Genomic DNA, 20,503 nt, shown 5'->3' with positions numbered 1-20,503 from the left:
AATCCTTGTGACAACTTAATATGTAGGTGATATTCCTCTGCTTTTACAAACTCAGATCTGTTAAGTGTATCCTGTCCCAAGGATACATAATTAATAAGTGCAATTTACAGTCTAGCTCAATCCAAGGCCATATGTTCTACTCCAAAATGTCATTCCATCTCTATAAGCTAAAAAAAGGAGGGAGGGGGAGTGTGTGCATAGAGAGTATCAAGAGAGGAATTATTTCACCGGACACAGAAAGAGTTTGTATCATAAAGTGCTATAAAGCTTGAAAATAAGAAAAAGTGACATATAAAGAAACAAGCAGTAATACATTTGGCCAGAAAATCTGCTTTTAATATAAACTTCAACCTTGATTTAGTTAAATTTACGCTGTGTTCCAAATTGTTATCCACAGGCAAAGTCATCCAGAAAATTAAGGGAGGCATACGTGATAAACATAAAAATTAAAATTTTGACAGAATAAAATAAATAACGTTTAGTAACTACATTAAGCGTGTTTAAAATCTCATAGTTCGATATTAAAAATAGAACAACTGTTCAAAGCATGCTGCCAAATTTCTTCAGAATGAGTTGTTTTGAAATGTTGACTAAATATCCCAAAACTATATATCAACTGCAGTATAATTAAACATTCTTCAGACCAAAAACATAGCTTTTCTTTATATTCTTAAACATATGTTATATGTGACTTTCTCCTTCGTATTAGGACACAAGGAATTATCCATTTGTTAACATTTAAAAAAAATTCAGCAAGTTTCTACTAGTTATGCCAGGCTTTATAATTTATAAATTGCTTCCACGTATTTAACCTCCAAAACTAACCTATTAGGGAAAATTTCTTCTTAATGTTCCTATTTTATATTGTAATTATTCAGCACATATTTATTTAAAAAATATTTGTATATTCACTGTTGATTTACTTAACAAATATTTACTGAATGAATTGGAGGAATGAAGGAATGAAGAAATTTAGTTCGTCTTGGTTAAGTGATCCTTGAAGATCCCTTGAGGAGTAGCCAAGCCTAAATCTCTATCTTCTGATTATTCAGGGAGACCACAATGTCTAGCAACACAGACAAATAATAAGTGGTTCATCAGTCTACACAACAACACATGATGTGTTCAATGACATTCCATATGTTCAGGGTGTTGTTCCTCAGCAGTAATGCTAATTCAATCAGAGTTGCAATGAACACAGAGCATTAATGCAATATTTACATCAGTCCCTATGTGTCATGTGGGATCACTGCCTGAGGTGATTTGTGTGGCTGTTTTTCACCGAATGAACCTGTGCCTATGGCATTTAAGAAGAAAATAAGCAGGTTCTATGCTGTAAACAAAATATTATCTTTATTTCTAGACTTTATGGCTACTCTTTTGCTTGCTTTTTCTGCCCCCACCAAAGGAGCTTCATTTCTTACCTCCCCGTAGGTATGGGGAGTAATGGGCCATCCTCTGGATAAGCTGTGCTGTTTCACAGAGGGAAGCAGTGTAAGGCTGGATACCTAAGTCAGTTGCCATATAAGAGTCAGGGTCATGCAAAAAGTTCAGTTCAGAAACTTGAGATCAGTTAATTCTGTCTTTTATTTCTGTTATCCTTGGCCACTTTGCCTTGCCCCCTGCCCCTTATCAAAATAAAATCTCCTCATGTATTTGTTTTCTTAAGCACTGTGGATGTATTTCCCAGATTTTTCCACTGTGCCCTATGGAACTGGAATTTTATTTGCAAACTGATTGTCTGGCAGTGCTATCCAAAGAACACTCTTCATGCCCCTCCTTATTTATATTTATTTATTTATTGGCCTTATTCAAAATGTTTCCTGGAAGACACCGCTTCCCTTATAGCCTTTCCCAGGGGAAACTCTCTTTCTTTCAGTTGCCCTGTGTTAAGCACCATGAGGTAGCATTACCATTCTACCTGAAATTCCCCTCCTTTATAGGCACATGCTATTTGTCTAGCTGTCCTGTTTCTTTCCTTGTCACTGTAATCCTACCAATCACGCCTGTTCTTTCATGTGGGGTGCTTACATTTGAGTCATTGCTTTTCTCTCTGCCCCAATCTTATCATTAAGAAAACTTAACTCCTACTTGGGAGACTTATCCACTGTATTACTATTATAATTCTTTGGCCCTCTCAAATGTAGCGATCATCTAAGGCAATGTATTTTTTTTCTTGTCTAATGTGAAATAGCATCCAACTCTAAAATCTTAGACTACTGTAATGCATTCTCTGTCCCAAACCTTCTACCCTTAAGATTATCTATTTCCTACTAAACCTACACTTCAATTTTATTTTCGTACTTAGACACTTTGCTACTCCTTCTCTTCAACTATATGCAACTACATCTGGCTTCATCCTTCACCCAAAAGTCCATGCCATACAGAACAGTGATACACAAAGTGCGGTCCACAAACCAGCAGCATCAATATTAGCATCCGCGTCTCTTTGGAAATTACAAGAAATGCAACCCACAACAACTAAGTCAGAAACTCTGATAGCAAAGTCCAGCAACCTGTGTTTTAAAAAGTCCTTCAGATGATTCTGATACACTTAAAATTTGAGAACCACTAAGAGAGATCATTAAATGCATCATTATTTTATTCAAAACCCTTCCATGTGTAAGATTTCTAAAAGTTTATCAAGTTCTCCAGCTTTATTCAGCATCCATTTTCCACATATAATCACCACTTTAGATCCAAATTTTTCTGTAGTTCCTACTTATCTGAATTTGAATACCGCAAAACTATGAAATGCCTACTGCTTAATGACTCTTGCAAAGGTGTTTCCCTTATCACCATCCTCCGTGGGGCATCCTGAGCTAACTTGCTCAAAGGCATGTATATACATAAGAGTGAAACCAGAATTGGAACTCAGGTGTGTCTGAGTACAAAACCCATGCTTTTTCAATTTTGAAACAGCAACTGTACTGATATGAGTCTTTCACTCCAGTTGGAACAGAACTTACCAATGGATCTCTACAGATGTCTTAAAAAATGAATTATATGAAAATCTATTATCAACCGATAAATATCAAGTTATGTAGGACTTCTAAGAGCCGTTGATATGGTGGTGTATAAATTTCGATCCTCCAAAAGCCAGATATGGTATGTTTCTGTCCCAAATTCCTTAACCAAAGAACCATTTTTTGTGGATCATTCATAACAACACCATGCAGGGCGAGCATTCCAAGATTTGCTTTAGAAAACTTGGACTTAATCTATTTCCTTTCTCTTCAGGAAATGTGAATTGCTCATGTCCCTTAATCCCTTTATTTCATCTGCTTTTATCCTCCATTCGATTTCCCCACTCTTTTAAACTAGAATACTCTTTGCCTTTGTCCCACAAGCCACTGCTCTTTTCCCTCAGGGATGCATTCAGAGGAATTACATTCAGCATGTGATGTTATGCGCCAGGCATTATGAATAGAGTGTATATGTATTTATATGCACAACTTTTATACATTTCATAATAATTTTGTGATGATGATGATGTAAAATTGCAAATGTGATCGCGTAACAAATCTGTGATGTATATATACCCAATCCTGACTAAGTTGTGTGAGGATAGCGACCGGAATAGCAATCCTTTCCTGCCTAACCCATGCTGGCCTTAAGAAATGAATGTGATTTATGTGAGATCTTCTTGAAGTCCACATGTATATTCACAACACTATCTGGAGGCTGGAGGGCATCTTGCCCTAGAATTTATTTCAAAATCAGCAGAAGTTTAAATTGAAAATGACCAGTGTATGGAATAAGAATATACATACCATGAAGCAAGTTAACTTATATGTAATTGCAGCTCACTATATACTGTAAGTGTAGTTTTTTGATATTAATTTTGATTACCCTGCACTAGAAATTGTTTAAACTGCTAGGAGATTGTGTTTAATAGATTTTTTTTCCTGGTCCAGCATATTCTCTCTTTTTCTTTCACTGTGCAGGTTCTGCTGATCTTCTCCTTTGTGTCCCATGCTCCTCTTGTCCTACACTGGTCTACTCTGGTATGTTTGCTCAGGGCACTTAATACCAATGTCAGGTAATTATCGGTGCTATCTTCAACTGCTCAAAGTTTGGATTTGTTTAATGTACAGTTCTCATGGCCTATCATGAGAAAGAGGCTTCCCTCCTACTCTGCATAATGTTTCCTTTTTCTTTTTGTGATATTCTATGGATCTCAGGCTTCTCACGAAGTCTGTATTCTCCTATGCTGAAGTGAATTGAATCCTTCCTCCTTGGCAGGAAAATCCACTTCAGATATATTTGAGATGAAAACATGTTCCCTCACTGTGAAGATCATGAACTTTGTGACACCATTAAATATATCTTGGAGATACAGAATCTCAGAACAATTTTACATCCATGGGCATGAGGTTACTGTATGAACTGGATATGTAAGATGAAGAATTTGCAGTTTCTTCTCCCACGTATGTCACAGAGAGAAGTGAAAGGTTGAGTTTGTCCTTAGCAATAACAGAATCACAGAATATCAAATTTAGAAAGAACCATCTGCTTCTCTCCCAATTTAATGCTGATCTCTTCTCCAGAATGCCCCTACGAAATGACCATGCAATCTTCACTTGAACATCTTGAATAATAGGAAGTATTCTACCTCCTGTGGCTGTTCATTCAATTTTATTCTGGTCTAATTGCTCATCAACCTAATATTGAGAAATCATCTAAAGAGATAATTTCTGCAATGCATTGCTGTGTAGTTAGCAAAATATTATGTTCATTGCACATGTTTTATAATAAAACAAAAAATGTTTTATATTAAAACATGGAAAACATGTAGAAAAATGTGGACAGCCCAACGACCAATAAAAGATGATTTATTTAAAAAGTATAGCAATCTATATAATGGAATACTGTACATCTTATGAAGGTTGAGATATATATTCATTGGATAAATACATATATTTATACTGATAGTAACTGGATCCATCTATCTATATCTATATATATTCTGTTGTGGAAACATTTTTATAATACTGTTACATGAAAAATGAGTTACAAAACAGTATATTAAATATAATTCACTTTTTGTTATATACAATGGATAGACGCATACATGATCATATATTTACATCTGCAGAATACTGTCTGGATGGTTACAAACAAAAACGTCTTGAAAAGATATCTGTATCCCCATGTTCAGTGGTATTATTTACAATAGACAAGATATGGAAAAAACCTAAGTGTCCATCGACAGATGAATGGATAAAGAAAATGTGGTACACATATACAATGGAATATTATTCAGCCATAAAGAATGCAATTTTGCTAATTGCAACAACATAGATGGAACTTGAGGATGTTTTACTAATTGGAATAAGTCAGACAGAGAAAAACAAATACCATATTATCTCACTTATATGCGGAATCTAAACAACTGAAACAACAAACACTAAGCTCATAGGTACAGAAAACAGATTGGTGGTTGCCAGAGTCAGGGATTGGGCAAATAGGTGAAGGTGGTCAAAGAGCACAAACTTCCGATCATGAAGTAAATAAGTCATGGGGATGTCACATACAGTATGGTGACAAAAGCAGACAGGTAGGCAAATAGTAATGCTTAAGTTGTACAAAATGTTCAAAACCTACTTTAAATGAAATTACTTTCTGTTGCTCCAAAATCTGGATCCTTGTAGTTGCCTTATTTCTGGTTCTTTCTGTAAAACAGACAAAAATGTTATCTCTCGGGGCGCCTGGGTGGTTCAGTCGGTTAAGCGTCCGACTTCGGCTCAGGTCATGATCTCGCAGTCCGTGAGTTCAAGCCCCGCGTCGGGCTCTGTGCTGACAGCTCGGAGCCTGGAGCCTGTCTCAGATTCTGTGTCTCCCCGCTTCATGCTCTGTGTCTCTCTGTCTGAAAAATAAATAAATGTTAAAAAAAAATTTAAAAAAAATTTTATCTCTCTTCCACATAATAATTCTACCATTGTAGGAACACAAAAACCATGTTGTTCTCTTTGTTAGTCCTTTACGTGTTCTTTGTATGACTTGCAGGTATACGGCCCTTCTACCCAAGAGATCTGAATAAGTAAATCATTCATCCGATTCATATTTAATAAAGAGCTCCAATGAAACAGGAATTACGCCAGAGAATGACATGTCACTATCATGTGACGAAATCACACACTGAACATTGTTTACATAAAAGACTCCTGATTATCGTTATATAGGCATTAGGGTGAGATCAGTGCACGCAGCAGGAGAATTCTACCTTGACTAGTGGTTGAAGGGGACTGAGAAAAGTGGTTTTTAAGGCTAAGTCCTAAAGGAGTAGGAGTTAGTTAGATAAAGGAGTTAGCTGGGGTTGGTTGGAATAAGTAAGGCATTCCAGAAAGGGAAAAGTATGTGCAAAAATAACTGGACTCCCTTCTTTCCTCTCTTTCTTCCTTTCTCCTCTCCCTCTTTACCATCAAACAAATACTTACTGAGCAAACACCATGTGCAAAGTATACTTTCAAGTCCTGTAAGTAAGTTGGAGATTCATATTTTTCTTTCAAAGTATTTATGGTCTGGTGAGTGAATCAGAAATATTAAATATAGCTCAGGTATGAAGCAGAAGAAACAGGTATTATCAAGTATTCTAGGAGCATGGATATTTCCCTTGCCCTCCTAATCATAGTCTCCTGGGGAAAAAAAAAAAAATAAAGGAATTATTTTCAGTCAAGAAATATGGGCACATAGTTCCAGTGCTGAAGAAAGGACTTGTGCAGCCTAATCTATCTTATGCCTCTCTAGCCTTCTAAATTCAGCTTTCATAATTCCTTTCAAGACAGTAAATGTGTACACACCTCACAAGTATTTCTCATTGGCCATATTTAGAGAGCAACCATTCTATTTTAACCGTCCAAGATATCTGTAGAATATCTACTTCTAATTATATATACACAAAAAAGGTTTATACAGATTCCAGAAATTGACATCCTGGCAGCAAAATCCAGTTGATAAAGGTAGGACCTAAGGTCAGTGCCATGGTAAAAGTTCACACAGGTTATAAGAAAGCATTAAAGTCCCTAACTTTCTTTTTATGCTGCACTGTAGAAGTATTATTAAGCACATTATCCTTTGTTTTGTTTCTCCCCTACAGGTCTGTGAAGCAGGCAGAAGTTCCAGGTGGTCCTTAAAGAAATTGCAATTATTCAAATCCTTATGTATAGTTCTAATTTTATTTACTATGTGTAATCACTTAGAGAATGGTTATTTTTATAATATCAATAATAAACAAGTACTCTTGTAACCAGGGGGTGCCTAAAGGTGTAATCAGAGAACACTAACCCTGGCAAAGGATTCTGGGGTGGTCAGGATGTCTGCTGCCTTTTGACATGGTTAGTGTCCTGGGTTTAGATTACTTTATACCCAGTTATTAAGATTACTATTTGATACATTAAATATTGCCTGATTCAAATAACTTTGCTTAAAATTTTTCTGTATTTTAACTTGTGTGGGGTTTTCTACTTCTTATATTTTTATAATATTTTCTCATTTTTTAGATTAATAAACATTATACTTATCCACATGTGCCAAGATGTGCCATTTAGGTCTCTCTGGGAGTTAGCTGTCTGGTATCATCACCTGCCATGTGTGTTTTGTGCAGCAGCAAGAAGCATATTCTCTACCACTGCTCCTTCCTATGATTATCTTCCCTGTTCCTATCAAACAAATAACTGATATGTTAATTTAATAAAGCAGATCAATAAGGAATGAAATGCATGCCCCAGATCATATGCAATGAAAATTGTTGGACCATTTATCCAATTATTGAACCCAATTAAGGTTATCCATTTTGCATTTGATGTCTGCTCGCTTCTGGAATATATTCTGCACTGAAGCTAAGTGAATGGATCTAAGTAAATCTATTGAGTATCTCTATTGTCTGTTTTATCTTATTTGTCTGAACAAATACCTTATCTTATGTTTCTGAACCTTTAAAGGCATATGGTTAAATTATAAAATTGCCTGTATTACTGTGAAAGAAACAATGTTAAAGGCAAGAACATGGCTAAAGAATAAACAAAGAAGTTCTGATTGTATGAATGGAGTTACATTCCTAAATCAACTAATATAATAAGTTTTCTTACATTAACATTTTCATGTGCATAGAGGCTCAAGACTAATTTTCACAAACGTTACCGGTTTTTATAGGTAGAAACAAATTAAAGGCTTAAAACACAGTACATTTTTGCGCAGAAAAGAAAGTAGGCAAGAGAGTAAGTTTATGAGAACAGAACACTCCTCTATTTAAAAATCCTTGTGATAAAGAATATCTTCAAAAATATTTAACTGAGTATCGAAATATTTTCTCTATTAGGGATAGCCTTTCTTTAATATACGTCATCCCTGATGCCCTCATCCAAGCCAATTTGCCTCCAACCTTCACTTGCTCAGCTTTTGTCCGCCTCTTGCCTCCTAACATTTTCCTGGAGACAATCACTCTCCTAAGTGCCACATCAGCCTCAGGAATCAGATCAGCCAGGATATCAGAATGTATATTGCTAAAAATGCTACCAAAGACCTACGAACCTGGGCACTAACTAAAGTAGTAAGCGGATAGATTTTAATCCATGGTAAACTATTGCAGCAGATAAGAACTCTGAACTGAACTCATCTTTGATTTGTGCAGAGGTGACTGCATGTTCAAAGGAAGAGAGGGAAAGTAAGGATGCGAATTGCCAGAGCTTGAGAAGAGTCGGGGAAATGGAAATTTATAAAAAGCAGACAGGGGAGTTAACCCATGCGAAACTCATTTGGGTTTGCTAACTGTGCTTATTGAAGTTTGACTTTTGTCCTTCCACTGAGACTGGGAGACAGGGGCTCTATCTTCAAGTGTTGGCTGGAAAAAAAAGTTGGCTGCTTTTGGCAGTCTTGTACTTTCCCAGGAATGAACTTGATGGGGCTGGGGCCATCATCATGGAGATGCTGCCTTGACTGTTAGAAACTAAGTTTGTGTTTGTTCATGTCTTCTAACGTGGGAGTGGGTTGGAGTGGAGGAAATCATTTGTACTCAGAGTCTGCAGTATTTATAGGCCAACGTTGAGGTCTGGTCAAGAAAAGAGCTCAGAGGAGCCAGGCTAGAGTTTGGTCCAGAAGAGAATCTTCATCGGGGCACCTGGATGGCTCAGTCAGTTGAACATTCAACTCTTGATTTTGGCTCAGGTCATGATCCCAGGGTCATGGGATCAAGCCCTGCATCAGGCTCCATGCTAAGCATGGAGCCTGCTTAAGATTCAATCTCTCCCTCTCTCTGCCCTTCCCCTGTTCATGCTCGCTTTCTCTCTCAAAAAGAAACTTAAAAAAAAAGAAAAGAATCTTCATCAATGCCAGTCACACACACACACACACACACACACACACACACACACACACAACCACAGTATCTGCCCTGCCTTCTTTGTCAACTCCTATAACCACTTTTGGAGGACAAGGACAGAGGCCAAGGCCAGTAAACAGCTCGAGCCCATATCAGGAGATTTCTCCAGGTTGCTTTTCTATCTCCTGTTTTAAATTTCACACATGAACTCTGAATCTCTTGGCACTCACTTTGATTCCCCTTACTCATTTTACTTTATTTGTGTTTTTCTCTTTCTTTCTTTCTTTCTTTCTTTCTTTCTTTCTTTCTTTCTTCTTTCTTTCTTTCTTTCTTTCTTTCTTTCTTTCTTTCTTTCTCTTTCTTTCTTTCTTTCTTTCTTTCTCTTTCGCTTTATTTGTGTTTCTTAACACAGCCCCAGAGTTATTGCAATTTTTAGGGCTTGAAAACCCCTTACAAAAAGGGCTTCTAGAAATGCTCTTCACAACCCCCACTTTAACGTCACTACTATAGACAGATAGCTTTCAGCCCTAACTCATGCCACCACCTCCAGGTGTCCCTGATTGATAATCTCTGCCCTCTGGACATGGAAGCCAGACCCTTATTCTCAAAGATATCATAATCTAGTGGGGGAAATATGCATATGAACAGTTAATTTAAATAAAATGTGGTAATGCACAATGATGAAGACATTTACAAGCTAGGATACTATGGGAGCACCAAAGAGCAGTTGGGAACCCATCTGAGATCTGGTCTTGGATGAGGATCAGTGGTGGGGTGAGCAGAAAGTCAAAGAAGATTCCATGGAAGAGATAATGCCTCAGCTGGTTCCTTAAAGATGAGATCAAGTCAACTGAGAAACAAAAACAAATAAGAGGGTTTTAGTGGGAGCAACAGAATAAACCTAGTATAGAACTCTGAGTGGGCAGAGTGTGCATGGGGATAAAAAATGTATTTATTATTAGAACATGTAGAATATGAGATGATGTGGCAGTTGATGGGGCAGAGAAGTGGGTATATATGGGGCTAGGAAAAATCACATGTTCTATCCAGTGGTCTTCAAGTCTGGTGGCTCATCAGAATCACAGATACAGATACTTAAACCCTACTCTCTGGGATTAAGATTCAGTTGGTTTGAGGTAGACCCCAGTACTTACTGAAAAGCTTTTTATTTGATTCTGAGGAATATCCAAGGATGAGAGCCATTGCTAAAGAGAGCTAAAAATTTTCAGCGGTGGAGAGTAGAATGACACTATCAGATTGATGTTATGATAGCTTGCTCTGGCAGCCAGTAAAACTGCAGAAATAGTAGACACAGGAAATGAGAAAACCTAGAAATGGGGAAACCAGTTAGGAAGTTGCTGTAGGAGTTAAAAATAAAAATAAAGTCTTATTTAGATTTATTAAGGCAAAAAAGATTCACAATCTAACTATAGTTGGTATACTCTGGAATCGAGGGAACAGATAGAATCAAAACTTATTTGAGGGCTAGAATTGTCAGCTCTTATGGAATTATTGCACATAGATGAGGACAATAAAGTATTGCCAAGAATGCCCCCCAGGCTCACGGCTTGGGTCTAGGGGCGGCTATAAAACAATGAAAGGAAGAACAGGGGAAATCAGCTCTTGGAGATGATAACTACAGTGTAGATATGTTGAAGTGTACTTGCCTATTTGATCTCAAATGTCCAGAACACATTGAGGCCAAGTACAGGGCTAAAGATACAAACTTGTCATTCATGTGAATATATGGGTTTACAAAAACTATAAAAATGGGTCACATTGCCTGAGGAGAACCTATGGATGCCTCTAAAGAAGCACCTAAGAACACCCAAGTTAAGGGGCAAGGCCAAAGAGACTGCAGGAAGGAGACAAGAAAGAACTGTTGCGAAAGATAAGGGATAAAACCAAAGCAAGGGGTTGCCGATTACAAGAGAATGGATAACCATGATTTTCATGCTGTTTTCATGGTAGCTTTCCCCACTTAGATTTAAATCTTTCATCTGACCTTAGATGCACTATACATTCCCTAAGATATACTTCCTTAAGCAATGAGCTATTCTTCCTTTAACTTTTGGAAGGCCAGGAAAATGTTTGCCTTGAGTGGAGCCTCCAGGGATGAGACAGGCAGTACATCCTCATGTGATGTCAGTCCAGAGTATGATAAGAGGCAGAGTATGATAAGAGAAGAGATATACCACATGAACTGGTAATTTTTCTACCTCCTTTAGGAAAAGGGGACATTTCCACAGGCTTTTGAATGTCAAACCTTCCACCCAGATTCATCTAACACTTACTCAACAATGCTTAATTGTCAAACACCCACTCTGTAATACCAGATTAGACTCTGAGGACTCAGCAGTAGTGGGACAGTGTCCTTGCATTCTTGAGCTTTGGTTAACCTGCAATCTAAAGGAATAGGGGGGTTATTCAGGTGAAATTGGGGAAGGTGGAAGGGAATTAGGGATAACAATGGAGAAAGGGGTTGAAGACTATTTTGAGACAACAGCATGTGTAAAGATCCAGAGACAAGGAATAACAAGGTGTATCCAATGAAGTGAACAATTGAGCATGGCTGGAATAGAGGGGATGCACAGTATTGTCTGTAATGCAGATGAGAAGTAAGCAACAGCCATACCACATGTAGTCAAACTATAAAGAGTATTATAAGATATCTTACATTCAGAGGGCAGTGAGACACATGGAAGAGTTTTGAGCAGGTAAATACTAATATTTGCATTTGAGAAAGGTGGTGTTTCACTTCACTGTGGAAAATGGATCATAAAGGAACAAGGCTGGCGGCCAGGAGAATGGTTAGGACACTGTTGCAGTGGTCAACATGAGAAAGGAAGGAAGTGCATGGATAGAAGAGGAATCTAGATGGGTAATAATTAAAGACGAGTGGGAAGTGTTTCAGACAACGGTCAGGTTTCTGGCCTAAACACCTGGTAATGAACTATGTTTGGAATGAGGAGAAGATGTTGAGTTCATCTGGGGGCATGTAGAATTTAAAAAGACTGAGACACATCGGAGACGTTGAGCACCATCAACATAAAAATGATTCAACAGCACACAACAGAAATCAAGGCAGTAGATGGCATCACGCAATGAGAATGGGTGCAGTCAAAAGAGAACGGAGCCCCAGGAACACACCAGCACTTAATGGACTGGAAAACTGATTTCAAAAGCAAAGATTTTGTGTACACTGGACAGAGTGGGTGGCCCACACAATGTTTCTAGGAAGTAAAAGGTCAAAATCAATGCACTTCAAGGTCCCTGGTTCCTGTAAGCACAGCTGGATTTCAGGAGTGAGACAAGCCTGGGCTCATTTGTTGAACAACCTTTGGTAGTCTAGTTTAATGAGGCTGTAGAAACTTCCTGTGGGTGGATAGATGGAAAAACAGCTCTATGTGTGTGTGTGTGTGTGTGTGTGTGTGTGTGTGTGTGTGCGCGCGCGCATGTGTGTATGTAAGGAACATAGAGTTTCCCCTATTTAGGAAGAAAAATTAAGGCATTACCAATTTGAGGTCTCTTCAGTCAGTGTATAGAGGCACCTACTTGGAAAATTTATTTCCTTGGTCAATAGGGATCAAGAGACAGCTAAAGTCTTTAGGAAAAGCTCAAGAATTAGTCCAGCTGCAGCATTTTTACCTTCCCTTTTTTTCCTTCAAACTAATCACACATAAGTTTTGGGTTGATTTTAAGGAAAATAACCACTGCCAACTGCTGAACTCAGAGTCTTTAAACATCACTCCTTTGAGGGAACATCTTTCCTGAGTCCTAGGGACAGAGCACTCCCCTGCTGCAAATTGTGGCTTGCCCATACTATCAATATTTGTTGGTTTTTCGACTTGCAAATGCTCTCTTACCACTGTTTTTTCTATTTTTTTGGATTTTTAAAAAAATGTCTATGGTAATTTCTTGTCTCTTTCAAGTCTTTGATGTTTATAGAACCCATCTCTGTGAAGCCAACGTAAGTGACGTTGGATGTGAGCAGAAGCCATGATTTGGCAACTCCCTTCACCATTATAAGCATTTAAAATTTGCCTGAAAATCCCCAAGTGTTACATGCATAAGACCAGTGGTAAAATGATCCACTATCTGAAAAAATACAGTAGTCACACAGCAATTTTCTCTCAGAAACTGCCCAGCTTATAGCAAGGGGAGTGAATGGCTTTGTGGTTATACAGTGTACATGTCTTCTCAGGGGAAATGGCCAACCTATAGCTTAAAAATGGAGGCTTTGAAAGAACTTGCAACTAATCTGATACACTTGCATTTTCCAGCAGAGTGCATTATAGCTGTGACTGAAGGCCCCTTTGTAAACTTGCAACAAGCATTGGCCTGAGTGACCAGCCCAGGGTTTACCACCTGGATTCTGAGTCAAAGGGGAAACTGTTGTGTTTGTAGAAGTTTTATTACTGTATTTTGCAAAACTTTTTAGACAAAGATACGTGATATATAAGAATAAAGATACATGATATATGAGAATATAAGGAAATATTCCTTAGAGCATAATCAACCTCATATTGTCAGTGGCTCAAATTGAACTATGGACATTTATATTTCATTGCGGAAAACAAATATGTTTATGTCTTATGAACCAAGGTTTTAGCATCTTTTATACACTTATTGTTTGAATTTCCTGTGAAATATCTTTCCTGAGGTCTGTATTGCTCAACCTCTGTAGTTCTCCTTATCTTCCTGGACATCTGGGAAGATTTCCCAGCCCCCTATAGCTAGGGAGGGTTACGTGATCAATTCTGACCAATGGGCCATCAGTGTAAGTGATTGTAGCTTCTGGTCTGGAGCAGTTAGCAGAGGTGTGACTTCTCCACACTCTGTTTTCTTTTGCTGCAGTGACCTTGCATGTTATAAACTGAGGTGGATTGAGATGGCAGTGTCTAAAAATAAGCTCCTGAGGTTAGGAGTTCATTTGTTACTACTACAGCATAGTAAGGCTCATTTTGGTAATATTAGATCAATTCTCTACTTGCAGAGGATGATGGCTCCAAAATTTGCAGTACAAGGTCATGTTCACTTAGGCTTTGTAGGAATTCCTGAGCTTAGAGTAAGTATAACTAATCATTATCATTATCCTTTTAAAGAAACTACCAGTTATACTTTGAGAAAAGGAGATTGCAACTAGGTGCATTCATAAAATAAATTAAAATGTCCATCTAAAAGAAGTCTTACCTTGACTTTTTCTTTTTTGTTTATGGTATTGCAGGATTTGCCTCTTGTATACATCAACATATATGCAAGACAGTCATATAATTTCATTTAGGATTATATTTCATAAATCTTTCTGGGATTTTAGATTTAAATGACTCTAGAACTTCGAGATAGAATCATGTTTCAGATGTCAGATAAAGGAGTTGGCTTCCTAAAGCTATAAAGTTTATCAAGTACAGTCAAGGGGATATTACATTTCCATAGGCAGATCCAAGCCATAGACCAGGTTTTGTGGAACTGATTGTATAATTTCATGTGTATTACTGATACGTTTTTAACACCCTACTTTTTATCTTTGGTTTATTTTGTTCCCAAAACAGAATCAGATGCCTTGCAAAAATCTTTTGTTCCTGACAGTAATAAAAGTCCTTGGAAAATTAAGTTTACAGCAGGGATCTTTGCCAATGGTAGCCAGATTTAGACATAGCCTTCATATTAAAAGAACTATTATGTGCCAAACAGACATCTGTTGAAGGAGCAAGGCAAGGATAGTGTATTATAGTAATAAGACCATGTGGTTTGTTGTTAAGGATGTATCTGAAAACCGCCCTACATTCCTCAGAAGCTGTGTAAATTGGGTAACATAACTAACCTCTCTGAGGGTCAGCACAATAATAATGTTGCTGTTGTGGTTGCGATACCTCACAGGGCCTTCTGCTATACCTGGTATGCATTTTCTCATTCAGTCCTCGCCACAGTTCAAAGAGGCTTACAGGAGTTGAGGCTCACACCTCTTCTCTTGCCAGCAGTGTGGACACAGAAGCGCAGCCCTGGTGTGCCTTCGTCCAGTGCTATTCGTCACTTTGCCAGGAGGGTTATTTATCTCCAAAATAGTAATAGCCACACTTAGATGAGACTGTGAATTCAAGATTGGGGTGCCAGCATGATCTGGCCCTGGGGAGAGTTTTTGCCTGGTGTGCAGAAGACCGCATTTTTACTAAGTCCTGCAGAAGAGGGAAAGACTTCTGGTGTCTCTTCCTCGTTTTGTCAAGGCACTAAGCCCATCATGTGGGCCCGACCCTCATGACCTCGTGAAAACCTAATTGCCTCCCAGATGCCGCACCTCCAAATACTATCACGACAGAGGATAACGCTTCAGCATATGAATTTCAGGGCTGGGGGACACAAATTTTCAGTCCTTAACAGATAAAGTAGTAAATAGTGATTGTAATTACTGTTTTTTTTATAACTTGTTTTATTTTTAATTTTTTTAAATTTACATCCAAATTATTTGGCATATAGTGCAACAATGATTTCAGGAGTAGATTTCTTAGTGCCCCTTACCCATTTAGCCCATCCCTCCTCCTTCACCCCCTCCAGCAACCCTCAGTTTGTTCTCCATATATATGAGTCTCTTCTGTTTTGTCCCTCTCCCTGCTTTTATATTATTTTTGTTTCCCTTCCCTGATGTTCATCTGTCTTGTCTCATAAGTCCTCCTATGAGTGAAGTCATATGATTTTTGTCTTTCTCTGACTAATTTCACTTAGCATAATACCCTCCAGTTCCATCCATGTAGTTGCAAATGGCAAGATTTCATTCTTTTTAATTGCCAAGTAATACTCCATTGTATATATATACCACATTTCCTTTATCCACTCATCCATTGATGGACATTTGGGCTCTTTCCATACTTTGGCTATTGTTCATAGTGCTGGTATAAACATGGAGGTGCATGTGTCCCTTTGAAACAGCACACCTGGATCGTGTGGATAAATGCCTCGTAGTGCAATTGCTGGGTCGTAGGGTAGTTCTATTTTTAGTTTTTTGAGGAACCACCATACTGTTTTCCAGAGGGGCTGCACCAGCTTGCATTCCCACCAACAATGCAAAAGAGATCCTCTTTCTCTGCATCCTTGCCAACATCTGTTGTTGCCTGAGTTGTTAATGTTAGCCATTCTGACAGGTGTAAGGTGGTATCTCATTGTGGTTTTGATTTGTATTTCCCTGAGGATGAGTGATGTTGAGCATTTTTTTATGTGTCGGTTGGCCATCTGGATGGCTTCTTTGGAGAAGTGTCTATTCATGTTTTTTGCCCATTTCTTCACTGGATTATTTGTTTTTTGGGGTTTTGAGCTTGATCAGTTCTTTATAGACTTTGGATACTAACCCTTTATCTGATATGTTGTTTGCAAATATCTTCTCCCATTCTGTAGGTTGCCTTTTAGTTTTGCTGATTGTTTCCTTCACTGTGCAGAAGCTTTTTGTTTTGATGAGGTCCCAATAGTTCATTTTTGCTTTTGCTTCCCCTGCCTCCCGAGATGTGTTAAGAAATTGCTGGGGCCAAGATCAAAGAGGTTTTTTCCTGCTTTCTCCTCGAGGATTTCAATGGCTTCCTGTCTTGCATTGAGGTCTTCCATTCATTTTGAGTTTACTTTTGTGTATGGTGTAAGAAAGTGGTCCAGGTTCATTCTTCTGCATGTTGCTGTCCAGTTTTCCCAGCACCACTTGCTGAAGAGATTGCCTTTATTCCATTGGGTATTCTTTCCTGCTATGTCAAAGATTAGTTGGCCATAAGTTTCAGGGTCCATTTCTGGGTTCGCTATTCTTTTCCATTGATCTGAGTGTCTGTTCTTGTGCCAGTACCATACTGTCTTAATGATTACAGCTTTGTAGTATAGCTTGAAGTCTGGGATTGTGATGCCTCCTGCTTTGGTTTTCTTTCAAGATTGCTTTGGCTCTTCAGGGTCTTTTCTGGTTTCATACAAATTTTAGGATTATTTATTCTAGCTCTGTGAAGAATGCTGGTGTTGTTTTGATAGGGATTGCATCGAATATGTAGAATGCTTTGGGTAGTATCGACATTTTAACAATATTTGTTCTTCCTATCCAGGAGCATGGACTCTTTTTCCATTTTTTGTGTCTTCTTCAATCTATTTCATAAGGTTTCTATAGTTTTCAGTGTATAGATTTTTAACCTCTTTGGTTAGAGTTATTCCTAGGTATTTTATGGTTTTTTGTGCAACTGTAAATGGGATCGATTCCTTGATTTCTCTTTCTGTTGCATCATTGTTGGTGTATAGGAATGCAACCGATTTCTGTGCGTTAATTTTATATTCTGCAACTTTGTTGAATTCATGAATCAATTCTAGAAGTTTTTTGGTGGAATCTTTTGGGTTTTCCATATAGAGTATCACGTCATCTGCGAAGAGTGGAAGTTTGAGCTCCTCCTGGCTGATTTGGATGCCTTTTATTTCTTCGTGTTGACTGCAGAGGCTAAGACTTCCAATACTATGTTAAATAGTGAGAGTGGACATCCCTGTCCTGTTCCTGACCTCTCGGTTTTTCCCCATTGAGGATGATATTAGCATTGGGTCATTCATATATGGCTTTTATGATCTGGAGGTATGCTCCTTCTATCCCTACTTTCTTGAGTGTTTTTATCAAGGAAGGATGCTGTATTTTGTCAAATGCTTTCTCTGCATCTGTTGAGAGGATCATATGGTTCTTGTCCTTTCTTTTATTGATGTGATGAATCACATTAATTGTTTTGTGGATATTGAACCAGCCCTGCATCCCAGGTGTAAATCCCACTTGGTTGTGGTGAATAATTTTTTTAATGTATTGTTGGATTGGGTTGGCTAATATCTTGTTGAGGATTTTTGCATGCATGTTCATCAGGGAAATTGGTCTATAGTTCTCCTTTCAGTGGGGTCTCTGTCTGGTTTTGGAATCAAGGTAATGCTGGCTTCATAGAAAGAGTTTGGAAGTTTTCCTTCCATTTCTATTTTTTGGAACACCTTCAAGAAAATAGGTGTTAACTCTTCCTTAAGTGTTTGGTAGAATTCCCATGGAAAGCCATCTGGCCCTGGACTCTTGTTTTTTGGGAGAATTTTGATTACTAATTCAATTTCCTTACTGGTTATGGGTCTGTTCAAATTTTCTATTTCTTCCTGTTTCAGTTTTGGTAGTTAGTGTATATGTTTCTAGGAATTTGTCCATTTCTTTCAGATTGCCAATTTTATTGGCATATAATTACTCATAATATTCTCTTATTATTGTTTTTATTTCTCCTGTGTTGGTTGTGATCTCTCTTCTTCCATTCTTGATTTTATTTATTTGGGTCCTTCCCTTTTTCTTTTTGATCAAACTAGCTAGTGGTTTATCAATTTTGTTAACTCTTTCAAAGAATCAGCTTCTGGTTTCATTGATCTGTTCTACTGTTTTTTGGTTTCAATAGCATTAATTTCTGCTCTAATCTTTATTATTTCCTGTTTTCTGCTGGTTTTGGGTTTTATTTGCTGTTCTTTTTCCAGCTCCTTAAGGCATAAGGTTAGGTTGTGTATCTGAGATCTTTCTTCCTTCTTTAGGAAAGCCTGGATTGCTATATACTTTCCTCTTATAACCAGCTTTCTGCATCCCAGAGGTTTTTGGTTGTGGTGTCATCATTTTCATTGACTTCCATATACTTTTTAATTTCCTCTTTAACTGCTTGGTTAGCCCATTCACTCCTTAGTAGGATGTTCTTCAGTCTCCAAGTATTTGTTACCTTTCCAAATTTTTTCTTGTGGTTGATTTCAAGTTTCATAATGTTGTGGTCTAAAAATATGCATGGTATGATCTCGATCTTTTTTGTACTTACTTAGAACTGATTTGTGTCCCAGTATATGGTCTATTCTGGAGAACGTTCCATGTACACTGAATAAGAATGTATATTCTGCTGCTTCAGGATAAAATGTTCTTAATATATCTTTTAAGTCTATCTGGTCCAGTGTGTCATTGAAAGCCATCGTTTCCTTGTTGATTTTTTGATTAGATGATCTGTCCATTGCTGTGAGTGGGGTGTTGAAGTTTCCTACTATTATGGTATTACTATTGATGAGTTTCTTTATGTTTGTGATTAATTGATTTATATATTTGGGTATTTCCACATGGTGCATAAATGTTTACAATTGTTAGGTCTTCTTGGTCTATAGACCCCTTGATTATGATATAATGCACTTCTGCATCTCTTGATACAGTCTTTATTTTAAAGTCTAAATTGTCTGATATAAGTATAGCTACTCTGGCTTTCTTTTGTTGACCATTAGCGTGATAGATGTTCTCCATCCTCTTATATTCAATCTGAAGGTGTCTTTAGGTCTAAAGTGGGTCTCTTGTAAACACAATATAGATGGATCTTGTTTTCTCATCCATTCTTTTACCCTATATCTTTTGATTGGAGCATTGAGTCCATTGACGTTTAGACTGAGTACTGAAAGATATGAATTTATTGCCATTATGATGCTTGTAGAGTTGGAGTTTCTGGTGGTGTTCTGTGGTCCTTTCTAATCTTTTGTTGCTTTTGAGATATATATATATATATATATATATATATATATATATATATATATATTTTTTTTTTTTTTTTCCATCTTTTCTCCCCTCACAAAGTTCCCCTTAAAATTTCTTGCAGGGCTGGTTTAGTGGTCACAAACTCCTTTAATTTTTGTTTGTCTGGGAGACTTTTTATCTCTTCTTCTATTTTGAATGAAAGCCTTGCTGGATAAAGAATTCTTGTCTGCATATTTTTCTGATTTAGCACATTGAATATATCCTGCCACTCCTTTCTGGGCTGCCAAATTTCTGTAGATAGGTCTGCTGCAAACCTGATCTATCTTCCCTTGTAGGTTAGGGACTTTTTTTCCTTTGCTGCTTCCCCAGTTCTCTCCTTGCCTGAGTATTTTGTGAATTTGACTACAATATGCCTTGTTGATGGTCAGTTTTTGTTGAATCTAATGGGAGTCCTCTGTGCTTCCTGGATTTTGATGTCAGTGTCTTTCCCCAGGTTAGGAAAGTTTTTCACTATGATTTGCTCACATAACCCTTCTACCCCTATTTCTCTCTCTTCCTCTTCTGGGACCCCTGTGATTCTGATGCTGTTCCTTTTTAATGAGTCACTGATTTCTCTAATTCTTAAATTGTGCTCTTTTGCCTTAATCTCCCTCTTTTTTTCTGCTTTATTATTCTCTATA

General features: G+C 37.7%; 1 protein-coding gene across 6 annotated transcripts in view; it reads left to right on the top strand.

Moving 5' to 3' along the window:
• The window catches only part of CF2H8orf34 (chromosome F2 C8orf34 homolog), a 413,316-nt gene extending 405,274 nt beyond the window's left edge, over positions 1-8,042 (top strand). For 5 of the 6 annotated variants that reach the window (XM_086696037.1, XM_086696036.1, XM_086696035.1 and 2 more), the window contains 2 exons: positions 3,948-4,042; positions 7,100-8,042. In XM_086696037.1, the coding sequence (XP_086552163.1) occupies positions 3,948-4,030 (83 nt within the window). In that variant the 3' untranslated portion in view covers positions 4,031-4,042; positions 7,100-8,042. The remainder of the gene's footprint in view (positions 1-3,947; positions 4,043-7,099) is intronic. The other variant, XM_086696033.1, reaches the window with a different exon arrangement.
• Positions 8,043-20,503: the final 12,461 nt, after the last annotated feature.

The sequence above is a fragment of the Puma concolor genome, chromosome F2, assembly GCF_028749965.1.
Source record: "Puma concolor isolate L17-30 chromosome F2, mPumCon1.1.hap2, whole genome shotgun sequence".
Taxonomy (NCBI): Eukaryota; Metazoa; Chordata; class Mammalia; order Carnivora; family Felidae; genus Puma; species Puma concolor.
This window is presented reverse-complemented; position numbering and strand designations above follow the sequence as displayed.